General features: G+C 36.7%; 1 protein-coding gene across 2 annotated transcripts in view; it reads right to left on the reverse strand.

Annotated features, from left to right (window-relative positions):
- The window catches only part of SESTD1 (SEC14 and spectrin domain containing 1), a 152,592-nt gene that overhangs the window by 89,892 nt on the left and 41,524 nt on the right, over positions 1-21,176 (reverse strand). For both annotated transcript variants that reach the window (XM_046018920.1, XM_046018919.1), the window contains exons 2-3: positions 14,791-14,870; positions 10,449-10,557 (exon numbers count right to left, since the gene is read on the reverse strand). In XM_046018920.1, coding sequence (XP_045874876.1) covers positions 10,449-10,557; positions 14,791-14,845 — 164 coding nt within the window. In that variant the 5' untranslated portion in view covers positions 14,846-14,870. The remainder of the gene's footprint in view (positions 1-10,448; positions 10,558-14,790; positions 14,871-21,176) is intronic.

Below are 21,176 nucleotides of genomic sequence, written 5' to 3' on the forward strand. Positions count from 1 at the left end.
AAGACAACTGACAGAATGGGAGAAGATATTTGCAAACGACATATCAGATAAAGGGCTAGTATCCAAAATCTATAAGGAACTTAGCAAACTCAACACCCAAAGAACAAACAATCCAATCAAGAAATGGGCAGAGGACATGAACAGACATTTCTGCAAAGAAGACACCCAGATGGCCAACAGACACATGAAAAAGTGCTCCACGTCACTCGGCATCAGGGAAATACAAATCAAAACCACAATGAGATATCACCTCACACCAGTCAGAATGGCTAAAATTAACAAGTCAGGAAATGACAGATGCTGGCGAGGATGTGGAGAAAGGGGAACCCTCCTCCACTGTTGGTGGGAATGCAAGCTGGTGCAACCACTCTGGAAAACAGCATGGAGGTTCCTCAAAATGTTGAAAATAGAACTACCCTATGACCCAGCAATTGCACTACTGGGTATTTACCCTAAAGATACAGACATAGTGATCCGAAGGGGCACGTGTACCCGAATGTTTATAGCAGCAATGTCTACAATAGCCAGACTATGGAAAGAACCTAGATGTCCATCAACAGATGAATGGATAAAGAAGATGTGGTATATATACACAATGGAATACTATGCAGCCATCAAAAGAAATGAAATCTTGCCATTTGCGACGACGTGCATGGAACTAGAGCGTATCATGCTTAGTGAAATAAGTCAATCGGAGAAAGACAACTATCATATGATCTCCCTGATATGAGGACATGGAGAAGCAACATGGGGGGGTAGGGGGATAGGAGAAGAATAAATGAAACAAGATGGGATTGGGAGGGAGACAAACCATAAATGACTCTTAATCTCACAAAACAAACTGGGGGTTGCTGGGGGGAGGTGGGATTGGGAGAGGAGGAGCGGGCTATGGACATTGGGGAGGGGAGGCGATCCATAAGAGACTATGGACTCTGAAAAACAACCTGAGGGTTTTGAAGGGTCAGGGGTGGGAGGTTGGGGGAACAGGTGGTGGGTAATGGGGAGGGCACGTTTTGCATGGAGCACTGGGTGTTGTGCAAAAAGAATGAATACTGTTACGCTGAAAAAATAAATAAAATGGGGGAAAAAAAAAAAAAAAGGAAGACTGCAGCAAAAGACAAACACTGGGCATTACATAGTGATAAAAGGATCCACCCAACAAGAGAATGTAACAATTATAAATATCTAGGCATACAACATAAAAGCACCTAAGTATATATAACAAATTTTCATAGACATAAAGGGAAAAACTGACAGTGATACAATAGTAGAGGACTTTAAACACCCCACTTACATCAGTGGATAGATCAGCTGAACAGAATTATTAACAAGGAAACAATAGCTTTGAATGATACACTAGGCCAGATGGACCTAAAAAATAAAAAGAAAATAAAAAAAATACAGAACAACCCAACCAAAAAGAGCAGAACAAATATATCTTCAAATGCACATGGAACATTCCAGGATAGATCACATGTTAGGTCACAACACAAGTCTCAGTAAATTTAAGAAGACGGACATCATATAAAGCATCTTTTCCTATCACAACACTATGAAACTAGAAATCAATTACAAGAAAAAGAACTAGAAAAAACACAAACAAAATGGAAGACAAACATGCCACTAAACAACCAACAGGTCAATGAAGAAATCAGAAAAAAAAAAAAAAAAAAAAAATACATGTATACAAAACCAAAAACAAAAGAATACAAAATCTTTGGGATGCAGCAAAAGCAGTTCTGAAACAGAAGTTTTTAATGATACAAACCTACCTCAAGAAACATGAAAAATCTCAAATAAACAATCTAATCTTACACCCAAAGGAACTAGAAAAAGTATAAAAAACAAAACCCAATGTCAGAAGGAAGGAAATGATAAAGATGAGGGTGGAGATAAATAAAATAGAGACTATAAAAAAATTAGAAAAGTTCAGAGAAACGAAGAGTTGATTCTTTAAAAAGATAAAATTGATAAACCTCTAGCTGAACTAATCAACAAAAACCAGAATTCAAATAAAGTCAGAAAGGATGAAGGACACTGACACCACAGAAATATGAAGAATTAGGAAATAATGCTATAAAAAATATGCCAACAAATTAAACAACCTGGATGAAATGAATCAACTCCTAAAAACACAATCTTCTAAAAGTGCATCAGGAAGAAATAGAAAATTTGGACCGACTGATTTCTAGTAACAAAACTGAATTGGTAATCAAAAATCTCCCAAACAAAAGTCCAGGACAAGATGGCTTTGTAAGTAAATTCTACCAAATATTTAAGAATTAATACCTATTCTTATTCTATTCTAGAATAAGAATAGGTATTAATTCTTATTCTAATAGAATAAGTATAATAAGTAATAGAATAGGTATTAATTCTTATTCTAATAATAATTATCTAATAATCTAATAATAATAAGTAATTATAATAATAATAATAATTACTTATTCTAAAAGTAAAAGAGGAAGGAAAACTTCCAAATTCGTTCTATAAGGCTGACATTATCCTGATACCAAAACCAGACAAAGATAATACAGAAAGAGAAAAATACAGGCCATATGCCTAAAGAACATGGATACAAAAATCCTCAACAAAATGTAAGCAAATGTAAGCAAAGCACATTTTTTAAAGGGATCATTCACCATGACCAAGTAAGATTTATTCCAAGGATGAAAGGATGGTTTGATATTTGCAAATCAATCAATGTAATGCCATGACATTAACAAGAGAAAGGATAAAAACTGCATGATTATGTCAATGGATACAGAAAACCATCTAACAAAACACAACATCTGTTCATGATAAACATTATCAACAAAGTGAGTTTAGAGGGAATGTACCTCAACACAATAAAGGCCATATAAGAAAAACCCATAGCTAACATCATACCCAATGATGAAAATGGAAAGCACTTCCTTTAAGATCAGGAACAAGACAAAGATGTCCATTCTCACCACTTTTATTCAACATAGTACTGGAAGTCCTAGGCACAGCAATCAAACAACAGAAAGAAACAAAAGACATCCAAATTGTCAAGAAAGAAGTAAAACTGTCATTATCTGAAGACGACATACACAGAAAACTCTAACGATGCCATCAAAAAACTATTTAAAGTTGGGGCACCTGGGTGGCTCCGTAGGTTAAGCCACTGCCTTCAGCTCAGGTCATGATCTCAGAGTCCTGGGATAGAGCCCCGCATCGGGCTGTCTGCTCAGCAGGGAGACTGCTTTCCCCCACTCTCTCCCTGCTTGCCTCTCTGCCTACTTGTGATTTCTCTCTCTGTCAAATAAATTAAAATCTTAAAAAAAAAAAAAAAACTATTTAAAGTAATAAATGAAATCAGTAAAGTTGTAAGATACAAAATTAATATAAGAAATCTATTGCTTTTCTATCACCAGTAACAACATAGCAGAAAGAGAAATTTTAAAAATCTCAGAGCACCTGGGTGGTTCAGTCAGTTGGGCATCTGCCTTAGGCTCAGGTCATGGTCCCAGAGTCCCAGGATCAAGCCCCAAGTTGGGCTCCCTGCTCAGTGGGGAGTCTGCTTCTGCCCCTACCCCTACTCCTTCTCCTTCACCCTTTCTCCCTCTGTACCTCAAATAAACAAATAAATCTTAAAAAAAAGAAAGAACGAACAATCTCATTTACAATTGCACCAAAAAGAATAAAACACCTAGGAATAAATTTAACCAAGGAGATAAAACCCTATACCCTGAAAACTATGACTGATGAAAGAAACTGGAGACAACACAAAAAAATGTAAAGATATAACATGTTCACAGACTGGAAGAATTAATGTTGTTAAAATGTCACACTACCCGAAGCAATACTGATTCGATTCAACCCCTATCAAAATTTTTCACAGAACTAGAACAAACAATCCTAAAGTTTGTATGAAACCACAAATGACCCTGAATAGCCAAAGCAATTCTAAGAAAGAACAACAAAGGGCGCCTGGGTGGCTCAGTGAATTGGGCCTCTGCCTCCGGCTCAGGTTCTGGCATCGAGTCCCGCATCGGGCTCTCTGCTCAGCAGGGAACCTGCTTACCTCTCTCTCTCTCTCTCTCTGCCTACTTGTAATCTCTCTCTCTCTTTCTGTCAAATAAATAAGTAAAATATTAAAAAACAACAACAACAACAACAAAGCTGGAGGTATCACAATTCCACATTTCAAGATATACTACAGTATCAAAACACTATGGCCTTGCACAGAGACAGACACATAGATTAGCAGAACAGAACAGAGAGCCCAGAACTAAACCCACACTTGTATGGTCAATTAATCTCTTACAAAGGAGGCAAGAATATACATACAATGTGGAAACGAGTCTTTGTCAAAAAACGGTTTTGGGAAAACTAGAGAGCTACATGCAAAAGAATGAAACTGGACCACTTTCTTACACCATACACAAAAATAAAGTCAAAATGGATTAAAGACCTAAATGTGAGAAATGAAACCATAAAAATCCAAACAAAACAAAGACAGTAATCTCTCGGACATCGGCTTTAACAACATATTTATGGATATGTCTTCTCAGGCCAGGGAAACAAGAGCAAAAATAAACTATTGGGACTATACAAAAATAAAATGCTTTTGCACAGCAAAGGAATCATCAACAAAACAAAAAGACAACCTAGGAGAAGCTGTTTGCAAGTGACATATACAGTAAGGGGTTACTAACCAAAATATATAAAGAACTTCTACAACTCAACACCAAAAAACAGTAATAGGATTTAAAAAATGGGCAGAAGACCTGAAAAGACATTTTTCCAAAGAAGAGATACAGATGACTAACACACACATAAAAAGTCGCTCAACATCACTAATAGGGAAATGCAAATCAAAATCACAAGGAGAAGACACCCCACACCAGTAAGAATGGTTAGTATGAAAAAGAGAAGAAATAACAAGTACTGACAAGGATGTAGAGAAAAGAGAACCCTCATGGTCTATTGGTAAGAACATACAATGCTACCATGACTATGGAAAACAGTATGGAGGTTCCTCAAAAAATTAAAAATAGAAATACCATACAGTCCTGTAATTCCACTAAGGGGTATTTACTCAAAGAAAACAAAAATACTAATTAAAAAAGATATATACATTCCTATGTTTATTGCAGTATTATACACAAGAGCCAAGATATGGAGGCACCTGGGTGGCTCAGCAGGTTAAAGCCTCTGCCTTCAGCTCAGATCATGATCCTGGGGTTCTGGGATCAAGCAGAGAGCCTGCTTCCTCTCTCTTTCTCTGCCTGCCTTTCTGCCTACTTGTGATCTCTGTCTGTCAAATAAATAAATAAATAAATCTTTTCAAAAGGGGTGGGAGCCTGCTTCCTCCTCTCTCTCTCTCTCTCTCTCTCTGCCTACTTGTGTTCTCTGTCAAATAAATAAATAAAATCTTAAAAAAAAAAAAAAGAGCCAAGATATGGAAACAACCCACTGTCCAGTGATAGATGAATGGATAAAGAAGGGGTGGGGGTGTGTGTGTGTGTGTGTGTGTATACACATATATATACAATTAAATATTACTTAACCATTAAAAAAAGGATGAAATCCTGCCATTTGCAACAACACAGATTGACAACAATCCATGGACAACAGGGAAAGGTTATTATGCTAAGTAAAATAACTCAAAAAAGAATGACAAACACCATATGATTAACTTCTATGTGGAATAAAAAAAAAAAAGAATGATAACAACAACAACAACAAAAACAGACTATTAATTACAGAGAACAAACCAATGGCTGCCAGAAAGATATGGGTGGGGATATGGGCTAAATAAGTGAAGGAGATTAAAAAATACAAACTTCCAGTTATAAAATGAGTAAGTCATAAGATTAAAAAGTACAGGAGTGCGGGGCGCCTGGGTGGCTCAGTGGGTTAAAGCCTCTGCCTTCGGCTCAGGTCATGATCTCAGGGTCCTGGGATCGAGCCCCGCATCGGGCTCTCTGCTCCGCAGGGAGCCTGCTTCCTCCTCTCTCTCTGCCTGCCTCTCTGCCTACTTGTGATCTCTGTCAAATAAATAAAATCTTTAAAAAAAAAAAAAAAGTACAGGAGAAGGAATACAGTCAATAATATTGTTATAATGTTGTGTAGTGACCACATTTATCATAGTGAGCACTGAATATAGAATTTTCAAATCATTATGTTGTAAACCTGCAACTAATATAACACTGTATGTCAATTACACTTAAAAAATATTAGCAGTTGCAAAATGAGTTATAGGATTCAAATAATAATTTCACCATTTTAAAGAATTACAGAACTAAACACAGCTGTTCTATTCCCCTTCATAATGTATGTTAGGTCATTTCTATGACTTTGCTGTTAAGTCTGGTTGGTTCCTTCAATATGCATATAATGAACACCTGACTCTTCAAAACATTTTTATTGGCGTTGTGAATATGGATAAATAAAACATTGTTCTGCTTTTAAGGACCTCACAATCTGATAACAGACTGTAATTTGACTACAAACTACTATGACACCAAGTAGAAGTAAATATGAAAACAATCTAAAAGAGTTACCTGAACTTAAAACTTAGTATTCATGTCAGGCTACAAGTATCCTGACCCTCTCTTTCTTCTAAGCCCCCTAATCAAGGATCTGAAACAAAAGGATCTGAAACAAAGGATCTGAAACAAAAGCAAGCTTAGGGGCAATCTGTGTGAAAAAGAATCAGGAAATGCCTTTATTGTCAAATGTGATGGGTTACCTGTTTAAAATAGATATATATCCGGTCGCCTGGGTGGCTCAGTGGGTTAAAGCCTCTGCCTTCCTAGGGTCCTAGGATGGAGCCCCGCATTGGGCTTTCTGCTCAGCAGGGAATCTGCTTCTCTCTCTCTCTCTCTCTCTCTCTCTCTCTGCCTACTTGTGATCTCTTTGTCAAATAAATAAATAAAATCTTTAAAAAAAATAAAATAAAATAGATATGTATCAAATAAAATATGCATGAAGTATAGATAAGAAGCGGAATAGTTTCTTTTCATTTTTACAAAACTTTTTAAAATCTAATGTTACCTTCAAAATATTAACGTGTTCATTGCAAAAAGAGATCACTGTGGGGCATGTGCTGTAAGGAAGGGACCAGACAAGCATCACTGCTGGACCTGTCCTGAGATAGTTACAACTTGGGAGGGGTCAAACTTTAACAGCAGAAGACTGGGAGACACAGCAGGTCCCACAAAAAAAATGAAGACATACTACTAAAATGAACAACTTTCCAGGCTGAGCACAGTCTAACAGGGTAAACTTAAAAACAGTTCCCGGGTGGAAAGAGAGATGGATAAATGAATACATATGTGATCAAGTCCAATTTTGGTTGGAAATTTCTAAGTGAGGAGCATAATGGTGTTTACTATATAATCTATTAACCTTTTCAGTGCATTTGAAATTTTTCACAATAAAATGCTGGGGCAATTATAATTGAAAAGCAGTTTGGTGGGCACCTGGGTGGCTCAGTCAGTTAAGTGTCCAACTCTTGATTTCAGCTGACGTCATGATCTGAGTCGTGAGTCAGGCTCTGCACTGCGCGTGGGGCCTGTTTGAGATTCTTTCTCTCCCTCTCTCTCTCTCCCCCTCCCTGCTCTAAAAAAATAAATAAAATAAAAAATAAAGTAAATGTACTTTTGAATGGTAGACATTTTGAAGGAGAAAAATCAGTTTTTAAGATTACACCTAATAAACTGATCTCCAGAGTTGCTAAGAGCTCAAAAACACTCCAGCGCTCTAAGGAAACAGCAAGTACTAATATAGAGAGCTGCCAAAGTTATAGGAAGCTACTGCAAGAAAACAGAAGGTTAACAATTCAGTTTTCACAAATATTTGAGGGCCAAAACCTTGCAAAACACTTTTCAAAAATAAAGTATCCAGGTATCTATTTTGCCTTGCTAAAATAAGTTCTTTCATTTTGCTTCAATTCATATCTTCTCTTTTAGCTGGCAAGTATGTGTAGATATGCAGAAACTGACTCATAATTTACACTGGAATAGCATTATATGTATATTTATCTAAGAAAAAGAGAAATTTCAATAGTGTAGGCTCTTTTGCCCTCCATTGTACTTGCTGCTCATAACACCCAGAATGAACAGACAAAAGAGGTGAGTGAAACTATTGGTCCCTTATCCTGCCTCAGTCACCCAGTACCCCTTATAATAGGAGTAACCTGCTGGGCTGAGCATGAGTCTAGAATATACAAGCATGCATTTTCTTTTTCCCTTTTTTTTTTTTTTTTAAGATTTTATTCATCTATTGGAGAGAGAGAGAGAGTGCACATGAGTGAGGGGAGGGATAGAGGGAAAAGAAGATTCCCTGCTGAGTGGAGCCCAGGACCCTGGGATCATGACCTGAGTCAAAGGGAGACACTTAACCAACTGAGCCACCCAGGCACCCCATAAGCATGCACTTTTTTATTACAAACTTAATCACAAGCTGAATGTGTCTTCTGGAACGTAGCCTCAGTGACACATTTCTCTAGTGTCCATGCTAGGAAAACTAGCATGTTCATGAAAAAACAGTTTATACGTCTCTAATCTCTAATCCTTGCTTAGGCATTTTTCATGGATAATTTTGACTACCAGTAATTTGTATAGTACATTCCAACTTCAGAACCTAACCTCACCTCACCTAAGATTCAACTATACTAAACTCTATTCATTTGAAATATTAAGAGCTCTGGATTGGTGTCAGCAACGATAGATTCTAGTCCCAGCTCTACTAGTAATTACCTGTGTAATCCTGGGCAAGTAACTATAACCTGAGTCTCAATTCCCTCATCTACATAATAAGGCAATTGGTTCAGATGGCCTCTAAGTTCACTAACCACATGTAACCATCTATGAATCATGCATACTTTTTTAGAATTTGTTGGCTGTACTCCAGCTGGTATCATTTACCTAGAAATAGTTTTTTATTTAATGGTGAATAATACAAATCAGCATTCAGCTCAGAGTAGATTAGGAAGGTTATTCAATACTAACACACAGTCAGTTCTGCTAAGGTTCCTTTCCAGAAAGTAAAAAAAGAAAATTGAAAATTCTCACTTGAAGACATCTATTTCCCCAATACAGAAAAACCAATCAGCAAGAGAATCATTAAATTACAGGCCAATACTGGAAGCAGGTATGATTAAAGTCAGTGGCTCTAAAATATAGTTTTAACCCTGTTCTCGGCAAAGTGGCTTAAAATGAAATAATCTATTATGCCAATAATGCAAATACGGGAAGAATACAAAGAACTGTTCTGACTAAAATGTTTAAAATTCATTATCTGGAGCTTGAGAGCATTATATAAGAGAGTTTTGTTCCTTTTACCACCTCTATATTTTACAAACAAAAAAGTCTGTCCTCATTCTCATTCTTTATTGCAGTGGCTTGCAAATCTGATTGTAAATAAGAATTATCTGGGAAACTTAAAGGTTTGTAAAGGATTTTTTTTTTTTTAAAGATTTTATTCAAAATGAGCGGGGGAGATGAGGGAGTGCAGAGGGAGAAAGGGAATCCCAACCAGACTCCATACTTAGCGTGGAGCCTGACACAGAGCTTGATCCCAGGACCCTGAGATTATGACCCAAGCCAAAATCAAGAGTCAGATACTTAATCAACTGAGGATCCCAGGAGCTCCAAGGATTTTTTTTTTTTTTAAAGATCTCAAGTATATCTACACCCAATATCGGGCTTCAACTCACAACCCCAAGATCAAGAGTTATATGTTCCACCAACTGAGCCAGCCAGGCACCCCATTAAAGAATTTTTTTAAACATTTGATGAGCAGACCTCCCAGGAACAATTCAATCAGAGTCTCTCAAGCGCATTTAAATTTTGAAAAAAAAAAAAAAAAAAATCTCCAGATGATTCTAACACGCAGTCAGAATTCAGCCTTCAAATATCACATATGGAAGAGGAAGATGGGGAGGGAGTTTATTTTTGTTTTTGAAGTGATGGGGAAGCTCAAGCAAAAAGAAAAGTTTGTCTGTCTTCACCCAAGAAACACAAAATCCAAGGGTCTTTGATTAAAACATAAACATTTTTTGCATTTTTTAAAATAAAAATGCTTTGAACTCCTAATAGCCTCTACTCAGTATATTAAAACTTACAGATTTAGATCTATATAGTGAAATAGCTATTTAAATAAAAGACGCTTTCTACCAAATTTATTTCTCTGTGTTTTCTCAAGTTGCATGGTACATAGATGCTCAGTCTTTGTGTTCCTTAAAAGTTGACAGTGCATACATTTTGGAAATCTGTATCACATTATCCAGTGCCTTAAAAGCATACAATAATTCTTTTATTTGGTGTTGTATCAGAAAAGACTGATTCTAGTGTTTTTAATTATAATTTCACTAATAAAAGCAGGTGACTTAGCAAATACACCTTAATAACAGAAAACATTGGTAAGTGAACGACAACATATCAAAATTTTTTAAAAAACACCTATAGAGTCACCTTGGAATGCTGAGTAGGTAGTCTAAGGTAACACTCAGTTCGTCCATATTTGTCTGTTCCAAGCATAATGGAATTGTCAGAATGAGCCCACTCCGTCTGTCCTTTCCTCCTATTAGAAAAAAAAGACATAAATACAACATGTAATAGATATTAAAGCACTAAATAAATATATTTGGGTTCAATGCTACTAAAACAAATAGTATTTAAGATATAAGTAAAAAGAACTATCTAAGAGCTGCTTATTTTATACATTGTAAATGTTTATAGTAGTATAGAAAAATTATACCAAATTTAGAAAGAATAAGAGAAAAAAATTCACCCATGAAAACTTCACTTAAACACAGCAATTATCATTCTGTTTAATTTTCTTCATTCAGGCTGCTTCTTAATGTAATCAATTAATCGAGCTCCTACTGTACACCTAACACTATAAGCATTTACAAGTAAAGTAAATTTCCAATCGATCCAGGAAGAAAGGCTTTACATCATAAGAAATAATAGTATGAAATATAAGTTTATCTGCTAGGCTGTGTTGTATAATACATATAAAGTATTATAAAAAAGTCTTTAGAAAATGAGAAATGATAAGAGCTGTGATAAAGGTGAAAAGCTTCGTAGAAAAGTTAAGACTTAAGAAAAATGGGTAGAATTTATAAACCAAGTTAAGAGTATTAGAATACTCTGTGATGAGGAATAATCTGAGTGAACTCACAGAGGTCAGACAGGACTTCGGCATTCATGAGGCAAGAAAGAAAGTTCTGCCCAGCTGTGAAGAGCACATCGGACCTGGCTGTGGAAGCCTGAAAGCCAGGCAGTGGAACATACTCGCATTTTGTGGATGTTCAAGCCCTCTTCAATCTTCCATAGGCATTAAAATCTAATACTTTTATACATGCATATCTTCTGTGAAAATTCCCCATGTGACTAGTTTTGACACTGATATCCATTCTCTGACCCAACTGACATTTCTGGCAATTTCAGAAGTTTAAAAAACAGTAAATACTAAAGGTAAAAAATTTATATGATCTCTAGAAACCTATCACTAAAAACTGAAAGCCGTGAAGTGAAAATAAAACAAATCCTTTAAGTGACATGAGGGCAATTCATGATGGACCAACCACAAACAATCTTCTTTTTATTAGGCTAACCTTATAAATTAATGATATTCAACCAGTCTGTTTAATATGAATAAATGTAATTTCAAATGGTTCAACTTAATAGATAATTAATAGTGACTTCAGCTACTTATGGTTTTTGTTCAGGTTTTTTTTTATTTTTTTAATGGATTGCACCCATGGTTTCCAAGCTGAATCCCTGAAATGATCTTGGTTTGAAAAGTTTTTCTCTATTATTAAAAAAGGTGAAAATTATTGGTTGATATAATTAATAGTCAAAAGAGAAAGTTAAGAAGTATGGGCTAAGGGAAATTTCATTTGCTCATCAAAAATTGCTAAGCTTTATGCCTGCATTAAACTAAATGTGCAAAAAAGGTTCATATCTGTACTGCAGCGTCCTGACCCACTGTGCATTTGTCTTCAGAGGACAGCTCTAACATACAGAACTACATTTAACCTCATGTCCTCAGCCTTCACTAAGGAACAATAAAATAATTACTAGAGTAAAAGAAAAAGCCAAGAGAAAAAAGATCTTCAAGGTAGATATGGCTGGGGTGCCTTGGTGGCTCAGTCAGTTAAGCAACTGACTCTTGGTTTCAGCTCAGATCATGATCTCAGGGTCTTGAGATCAAGCCCCGAGACTGGCTCCATGCTCAGCAGAGAGTCTGCTCAAGGATTCTCTCCCCCAACCCTTGCCCATGTGCACACGCACCCACACCATCTAAATAAATAAATAAAATATTTTTTTAAAAAAGTAGATATGAGGGGCGCCTGGGTGGCTCAGTGGGTTAAAGCCTCTGCCTTCAGCTCAGGTCATGATCTCGGGGTCCTGGGATCGAGCCCCGCATCGGGCTCTCTGCTCAGCAGGGAGCCTGCTTCCCCCTCTCTCTCTGCCTGTCTCTCTGCCTACTTGTGATCTCTGTCTGCCAAATAAATAAATAAAATCTTTAAAAAAAAAAAAAGTAGATATGAGGGCGCCTGGGTGGCTCAGTGGATTGAGCCTCTGCCTTTGGCTCAGGTTATGGTCTCAAGGTCCTGGGATCAAGCCCCGCACTGAGCATTCTCTGCCCAGCAGGGAGCCTGCTTCCCCTTCTCTTTCTGCCAGCCTCGCTGCCTACTTGTGATCATTGTCTGTCCAATAAATAAATAAAATCTTTAAAAAAAAAAAGTAGATATGACAATGGAATATCATGGAGCCATCAAAAGAAATGAAATCTTGCCATTTGCAATGACATGGATGGAACTAGAGAGTATTATGCCTAGCGAAATAAGTCAATCAGAGAAAGGCAATTATCACACGATCCCCCTGATATGAGGAAGTTGAGAGGCAACGTGGGGGGTTTGGGGGTAGGAAAAAAATACATGAAACAAGATGGGATCAGGAGGGACACAAACCATAAGAGACTCTTAATCTCACAAAACAAACTGCAGGTTACCGGGGGGAGGAGGGTAGGGAGAGGTTAGTGCAGTTATGGACATTGGAGAAGGTATGTGCTATGGTGAGTGCTGTGTGTAGACCTGGCAATTCACAGACCTGTACCCCTGGGGCAAATAATACATTATATATTAATAAAATTTTTTTTAAAAAAGTAGATATGTCCAACGAGTGAAATGCTGCACATTGATAAGTGTCAGAAAGATGCAAATATTTCAATGATAAAGATTACAGAAGAATAATATCAACACAGCAACAGTGTGGGCAAAAAGACATTTTCTTACACTGGTGGGAGAAACAGAAATTGAAATACTCTTAGAGGGTAATCTGACAAAACCTAACATAAATTTAAATGTAAATTCTCTTTAACAGCTCCACTTACATGGGAATTTATACTGCTGAACTTGTACGAAGTGCACGAACGATGAATAAGAATGTTTCCTGTACCACCATTAATATCAGAAAAGAATGGAAATAACATCAGCATCAACTGGTAAGGAAAGAAGTTGTTCTTTAAAAAAGGAAATACAGGGACGCCTGGGTGGCTCTGTCGGTAAGCCTGCCTTCAGCTCAGGTCATGATCCCAGGTTATTCGATTGAGCCCTGCATCTGGCTTCCTGCTCAGCAGGAAGCCTGCTTCTCCCTCTCTCATTCCCCCTGCTTTTGTTCCCTCTCTCACTGTGTCTCTCTCTGTCAAATAATAAATAAAATCTTTAAAAAAAAAAAAAAGAAAGAAAGGAAAAAGAAAATACATTAAATAAGGAAATAAGAATTCTAGTGGAATTCAACATCTTATTTTGTCCTTTGTAATCTGCACTAGAAAAACAAAGCAATTCAGAGAGATACAATATACTTTTTAAAAAAGATTGTTGGTAGCATAATGATCAAGACAATTATGATAGGATCTAAAGTAAAAAAGAAATTAAAAGCAAGATAAAAAAAAGTCCAAGTAACCCAAAACAGGCAGGCCATATTATCTATTCTAAAGCATATGCAAATTTACTCAATGATCCTTAATTCCAGATAATCACAATACTTGAAGTACCCTTCAACTAATAAAGTATCTTTCGGCTTCTCTCTGATTCTTTAGGTTAATAGCCAGGGAAAAATTCAAACCTGTGTAAACCAATTCGAAGAGTAAAAAGTGAAAACCATGTAACTGGTATTTCCTAACTACTCCTACTGCACTGAAACTATCTCACGGGAAGATGGAAGACAAAAGCTATGATGCACGATATCATAAAAACTAATTCTATTATTTCAAAAACAATTATTTAGGTGCTGGTTAGTCAATTACTCTTGGCCCGTATTATTTCATTTTTATATAAAAAGATATGACATCTACCTTGCAGAGGTCATTTTAATCAATTATAGAGTAAATATTGGCCTGCCAAGTACCAACAGTGACAGAGGTGGCTCGCGCACAGCTATCCATTCTAATTAAAAGAGGACTCAGAAATATCTCTGAAATGAGGGCGCCTGGGTGGCTCACTGGGTTAAGCCGCTGCTTTCGGCTCAGGTCATGATCTCAGGGTCCTGGGATCGAGTCCCGCATCGGGCTCTCTGCTCAGCAGGGAGCCTGCTTCCCTCTCTCTCTCTCTGCCTGCCTCTCTGTCTACTTGTGATCTCCCTCTGTCAAATAAATAAATAAAATCTTAAAAAAAAAAAAAGAAAAGAAATATCTCTGCAATGAAACTTTCAAAAAAAAATGCATTTCTGTTGAACTTATCAAAGGAAAAAGTTTAAACAAATTTATATATCAAACACTTCCAGTTTTAAGAAGAAAGCATACCTGAAAGGAACGCAAGCTTTTTCTTCAGAATGGGTAGTATTACTGACGCCTCCATTTTACTCCAGTAAACGTCCTCACTTCTGAAAACAAAGAAAGGTAAACGTTAACTACAAGAAAATAATTATTCTGTGAAATACATACCTATGATGGCTTATCCCAGCAGGTCTCAATTTCAGCATTACTAACATTTTGAGTCTTTGGGGGGGGTGGGTAAGAATTGTTCTGGGCATTGTGTTCAGCAGCATCCCTGGCCTCTCTACTCATTAGAATACAAATAACACTCCCCCTTCCAAGCTGTGACAACCAAAATGTCTCTATAGACATTGCCAAATATTCTCTGGTAGGCAAAAATCACAGCCAGTTGAGAATCACTAGCTTAACTCTTTTTGTTATTGTTTTTTGTTTGTTTGTTTGTTTGTTTTAAAGCAGGCTCCATACCCAACATGGGGCTCTAACTCAGGACCCTGAGATCAAAAGGCACATGCTCTAACAACCAGCGAGGTGCCCCACTGACTTAACTCTTCTCCGGAGCAGTACTCTTGGGGTAGAACAGTAGTAATTCAATAAATTCTTGCTGAATAAAGGAATGAATCAATTACTCAAAGAGGCAATCTTTTCTCTATTGCTCTCCTCCTTAATTATACAGCTTAATTCCAAATATCTGACTCTTTCCATTCCACTATTAAATAGCTATTCCTAATTTCTCATATTTTTGCTTCTCCATATCACTTCTTATCCTCATGTTTACCTCAAGATATTTCCTAATACACTGTTTCAACTTTTGTCCCCACTGTTAACTGTCTCCATCTCTCCACAACCTGAATTTTTTTTTTTTAAAGTTCCAGGGAAAGATCTGATTAACCCAGCTGATTTCCTCCTATCAAGCTATAACTCACTGTTCTTGGTTTCGTTTTCTAGTATTCACTTGGCCACAGCAAGGGGTTATGCCTAAATACAAAATGGGACTACCCATACAGCAAGGCCTAAGGACAAGACAGTTTCCCTTAAAAGGGAGCATTAACAGTGTAGGCACCTGGAGGCTTGGTCAGCCCCATAAACTATTAAAATGGGATTTTGAGGAGAGCAGGACATTTAAAACAAAGCAAAAAAATCAAAGGTTCAATTATATTATCCATCTATACTTAACTACACGTCTGAGATGTATTCTCCAGCACATTTTATTCTTCCTTCCCCATCCCACCTCACACCCACCCACCATCACAATATAGTGACAGCTCCCTACAATACCCCATGAGTTTGCTTTGTATTTAGTGAATTTTAACAGTCTCCTTTTTTAAAATTGAGATATAACTGACATATAACATTATATTAGTTTCAAGTGGACAATATGATTCACTATTTACATATATTGCAAAGTTATCACAGTAAGTCTAGTTAACATCAGTCACCATACATAGTTTCAAAATTTTTTTCTTATGACAACTTTTAAGACCTATTTTCTTAGCAATTTCAAATATGCAGTATAGTATTATAAACTATAGTCACCACAAAGCACACTCTCTTGAAAATAATTTCAAGCAGAGTAAAAAATGTGACTCCACATGAAAATATATTACTTATTCAGCAAAAATTTGCTATGAACTTATCCCATTACAGATACTGTGTTATCAGTTGGAACTAAAAACTCAAGTCATAGCCCTACCCTAGGGGAAAAAAAAAAAAGTCTTTTAAGGAAAAAAAACTCAGATATTAACAAAAAAAGATGTGGTCCTAATATTTGTCAAATAATCACTAATTAAACAAGATTACTTAAAGAAATATATTATTTTACAGCTTCTGGATATACAACTAAAAAAAAAAATCACCATTATTTGCACCTGTCTACAAAGAAAAAAATCACTATCAAACTAAATAGGATATATTTTTCTCAAGTTTTATTCTTGAATATCTGTTTGTTTGTTCACTTTTGTTCTACATTGGCCGCTGCTGACATACAACTAGTAGGAAACATGATGGAAAAGCTCACACTATACATTTTAAATCTAAAACCAGTAGCGGAACACCTGGGTGGCTCAGTCGGTTGAGCATCTGCCTTTGGCTCAGGTCATGATCCCACGGTCCTGGGATCAAGCCCCACATCAGGGTCCCTGCTCAATGGAGAGCCTTCTTCTCCCTCTCCCCCTCCCCCAACTTGTGCTCTCTCACTCTTTCTCTCTCACTCTATCTCAAATAAATAAAACTTTTTTAAAAATAAAAATTAAATTAAATTAAACCAGTAGTTCATACTTGCAGGTCAATACACTAACCTGAAGAGTCAGTTACCCAGCTCTAAAAAAACCAGAGAGCTCAGATTCATATCTATGGTCCCTTTTCTTGTAACCACCTTATCAGAGACCAGATTTGAAAATGCAATAATGTGGAGGTTCAGAGTGAGTTACTTGCCCCCAGATATGTCACTGGGACATTCAGATATTTTTGAGTTAAAAACAAAATAATCAAGGCCCAAAAGACATAATTAGAAACTCTGACCTTCCCGCTAACTGCTTAAGCGAACTCAAATAAAGGACTTGCTCCAGGAAGAGAGCTATATCAATCACTGTAGATAAACCACATTAAAATGTGAACTCAGGGCAGTAGACCCAGAGGAAGTTAAGCAATTTTGATCTTTGATTAAAGTCCTCTCTATAGCTTATTGTTCCTACTGTTTCTATAGGGCCTAACATTTGTTTACCAAACATTTACTCTTTTTCATCTTCCTGTGAATTGTTTTCCTACCACTTTCTCCTAAGTTCAGGATGACATATATATCTCATTTTGCCCAGCTGTCTTTAGAATCTCATAATTATTGGATTTCCTATAGGTAATTAATTTGATTTTCTTCTGTCAATCTGTCTCATGTCAATTTAATTCTCAGACCAGCTCCAGGGCACCTGTGTGGCTCAGTCAGTTAAACATCTGCCTTTGGTTCAAGTCATGATACCAGGGTCTGGGATCAAGACCCACCTAGGCTCCCTGCTCGGCAGGGAGCCTGCTTCTCCCTTTTCTCCGCCACTCCCCCTGCTTGTGCTCTCTTTCTCTTTCTCTCAAATAAATAAATAAAATCTTTAACCCACTGAGCCACCCAGGCGCCCCATAAATAAAATCTTTAAAAAAAAAATCTTAGAGCAGAAGAACCTTCAAAGGCAGAGAAAAATTTTTCTTCCCGAACAATAATCAAAATGATAACGAAAATTAATATTCACCTAATATTTACATAAACCATGTATTATTCTAAATAATTTATTTGTATAACTTATTTAATCCTCACAATCTTTCCATGCAGTAAGTATCATCATCCCCATTTTACAGAAGAAGTAACTGGGGCTTAGACAACTTAAACGTTGCCCAGAATCTCACAGCTAGTTAAGTGGGGGAAGTTAGGATTCACACCCAGGCAATATATTCCAGTAATGATATTCCCACATTACATTATCAACTTACTGGTAAAATAGCTCTGAAAATATCCAGTGACATTTGGCCAAATAAGATGGAGTGCTAGACTATATATAAAATTAATACACACATGTGTATCATATATATATATATAGGATATATGTATATGTGCTGTCTTAATTCATGCTAGGTGCTATAACTTTTGCCTACCATTGCTTCCACAACCAACAGTGCAAATGCCAAGTGATACAAGAATTGTTACAAAAAGTTTTGACCCAAGAGAACAAGCTGGAAACAAGAGAACTACTGCTGTAGGTAGTCAATGGGATACAGCCACGAAGAAATTTCAACCTTGAAGGGGTAATACAGATGCAGGAACAACTTAGTCATAGAAACAGAACGGGCTTTCTAATCAAACTTTCCCTTTGGCATAAGCACAAACCAATTCTCAACTGTCTTTGGTTCCTTCCTATTTTCTGAGTCTATTTCTCCATGATTCTTATCAATTCTGTGAGTTATATAACATCCTTCCAATAAATCCCTTTTCTGCTTAAGTTAGCTAGACTACCCTTCTCATTTAGTCAATAGAGAAACTTGCTTGGTATAGGAAGCAAAACTGTAATTCAGAGTTTAGCAGTATCTGCAATCATTTATGCTTTTTAAAAAATCTTTTGCCATTTATTCTGACTGAAAATGTCCATCAACACTAAGATTTAAACCATTGCCACGATAAAACCTAATTAACCAGTACCCAAGAAAAAAGAATATATGGAATTCCTAGGATCCCAAGAGGCATAAGAAATGATAACTGCAGCTGACCTTTAAAGTAGTATCTGTGTTATCCAAGCTTTGCAAGTCAGGTTATTGATTGTATGCAGACAAGGCCAAATTTCTCACCATTGTCTTACTCTCCATATACTTAAAGTGAAAAAGATAGATGGTCTTAGTCTCCAGTCTAGATTTACCTTGACACACTACAATATCCAGAAGCAATCTTATTTTTTGTCACTGTCTCCTGAGAGATGGATGTTTTATCCAAACTTTCCATTATTTTGTAGAACCATCCCATTTTGACAAAATACAAAGAATTTTTTTTTTCTAAGAACATGTTGATAGTGATGAAAAAGTAGCTTAATGAGAAATAAAGGCTTTTGGGTGTGTGGGTCACTTCAAATGACCTCATGGATAAAATGTAAAGCAGCCAAGAAATGAAAGCTGATGGGACATCTACCCAGGTGGCTCAGCTGCTTAAGTGTCTGACTCTTGATTTCGGGTCGGGCCATGATCTCAGGGTTGTGAGATCAAGCCCCACACTGGGCTCCATACTGGGTGTGGAGCCTGCTTAAGATTCTCTCTTATGGCTAATGGACACATGAAAAAATGTTCCACATCATGCATCATCAGAGAAATACAAATCAAAACCACAATGCGATACCGCCTCACTCCAGTCAGAATGGCTAAAATTAATAAGTCAGGAAACAACAAATGTTGGCAAGGATGGGGAATAAGGGGAACTCTTTTACAGACCTGGTGAGAATGCCAACTGGTACAGCCACTCTGGAAAAGAGTATGGAGGTTCTTCTAAAAGTTAAAAATAGAAATACCCTATGACCTAGCAATTGACCTACTAGGTATTTATCCAAAGGATACAAACATAGTGATTCTAAGGGGCATGTGCACCCCAATGTTTATAGCAGTAACGTCCACAACAGCCAAACTATGGAAAGAGCCCAGATGTCCTTCGACACATGAATGGATAAAGAAGATGTGTTATCTATCTGTCTATCTATCTATCTATCTATCTAGATATGCAATGGAATATTAACTCAGCCATCAAAAAGAATGAAATCTTGCCATTTGCAATGACATGGATAGAACTAGGGTATTATGTTAAGTGAAAGAAGGCAGTCAGAGAACGACAAATAACCATATGATTTCACTCATATGTGGAACTTACAACAAAACAGATCAACGTAGGGGAGGGGAAGGAAAAATAAAATAAAAACAGAGAGGGAGGAAAACCACTAGAGACTCTTAACTGTAGTTAACAAACTTGAGGGTTGCTGGAGGGAAGGTGGATGGGGGGATGGGGTAATTGGATGATGCGCATTAACAAAGGACTTGATATGGTGCGCACTGGGTGCTATATGCAACTGATGAATCACTAATACCCCTGAAACTATAATACAGTATACCTTACCTAAATTGAATTTAAATAAAATAATTTTTAAAAAGATTCTCTCACTCCCTCTCCCTCTACCCCTCCCACCGCTTCCACTCACTCTCTCTTAAAAAAAAAAAACTTTAAAAAATAGAAAAATTAAGAAAAAAGAAATCTGTGATGTTTATTGTTCTAGAATCTTCTTTCCAACCAATTTTTTATTGTCCCCATCACAAAGGAGATGGGTAATGAAAATAATTATGTACTACTAGTTCCAATTAAATAGTTTTTCAAAAGTTACTTGTTTTAGATTTTTCAACACATTAACACAGCCATTAAAAATAAATTTGCCTGGGTGGCTCAGTGGTTTAGGCCGCTGCCTTCGGCTCAGGTCATGATCTCAGGGTCCTGGGATCGAGTCCCGCATCGGGCTCTCTGCTCCTCGGGGAGCCTGCTTCCCTCTCACTCTCTCTCTGCCTGCCTCTCTGCCTGCTTGTGATCTCTCTCTGGCAAATAAATAAATAAAAAATCTCTAAAAAAAAATAAATAAATAAAATAAATAAATTTGCCTATCTCTGGTTATCCTCTATCTCACAAAATAGTTATAAGTGCAAAACACAAAAAATAAAGGAAAATCTTGCAAAATACAATCGCCCAATACCATCACAATAAAATGTTATATAACACAAAGATATCTGTTCATGCTCTTCTCCAGTAAGATAGACCATTATTTTTCACAACTTTAATATATTAATTAATATATTATATATAATATATATAGTTAATATATTAACTCAGATAAATATACCTGAGTGGATCATATTCTCAAACA

This window comes from Meles meles, chromosome 9 (genome assembly GCF_922984935.1).
Source record: "Meles meles chromosome 9, mMelMel3.1 paternal haplotype, whole genome shotgun sequence".
NCBI classification, from domain to species: Eukaryota; Metazoa; Chordata; class Mammalia; order Carnivora; family Mustelidae; genus Meles; species Meles meles.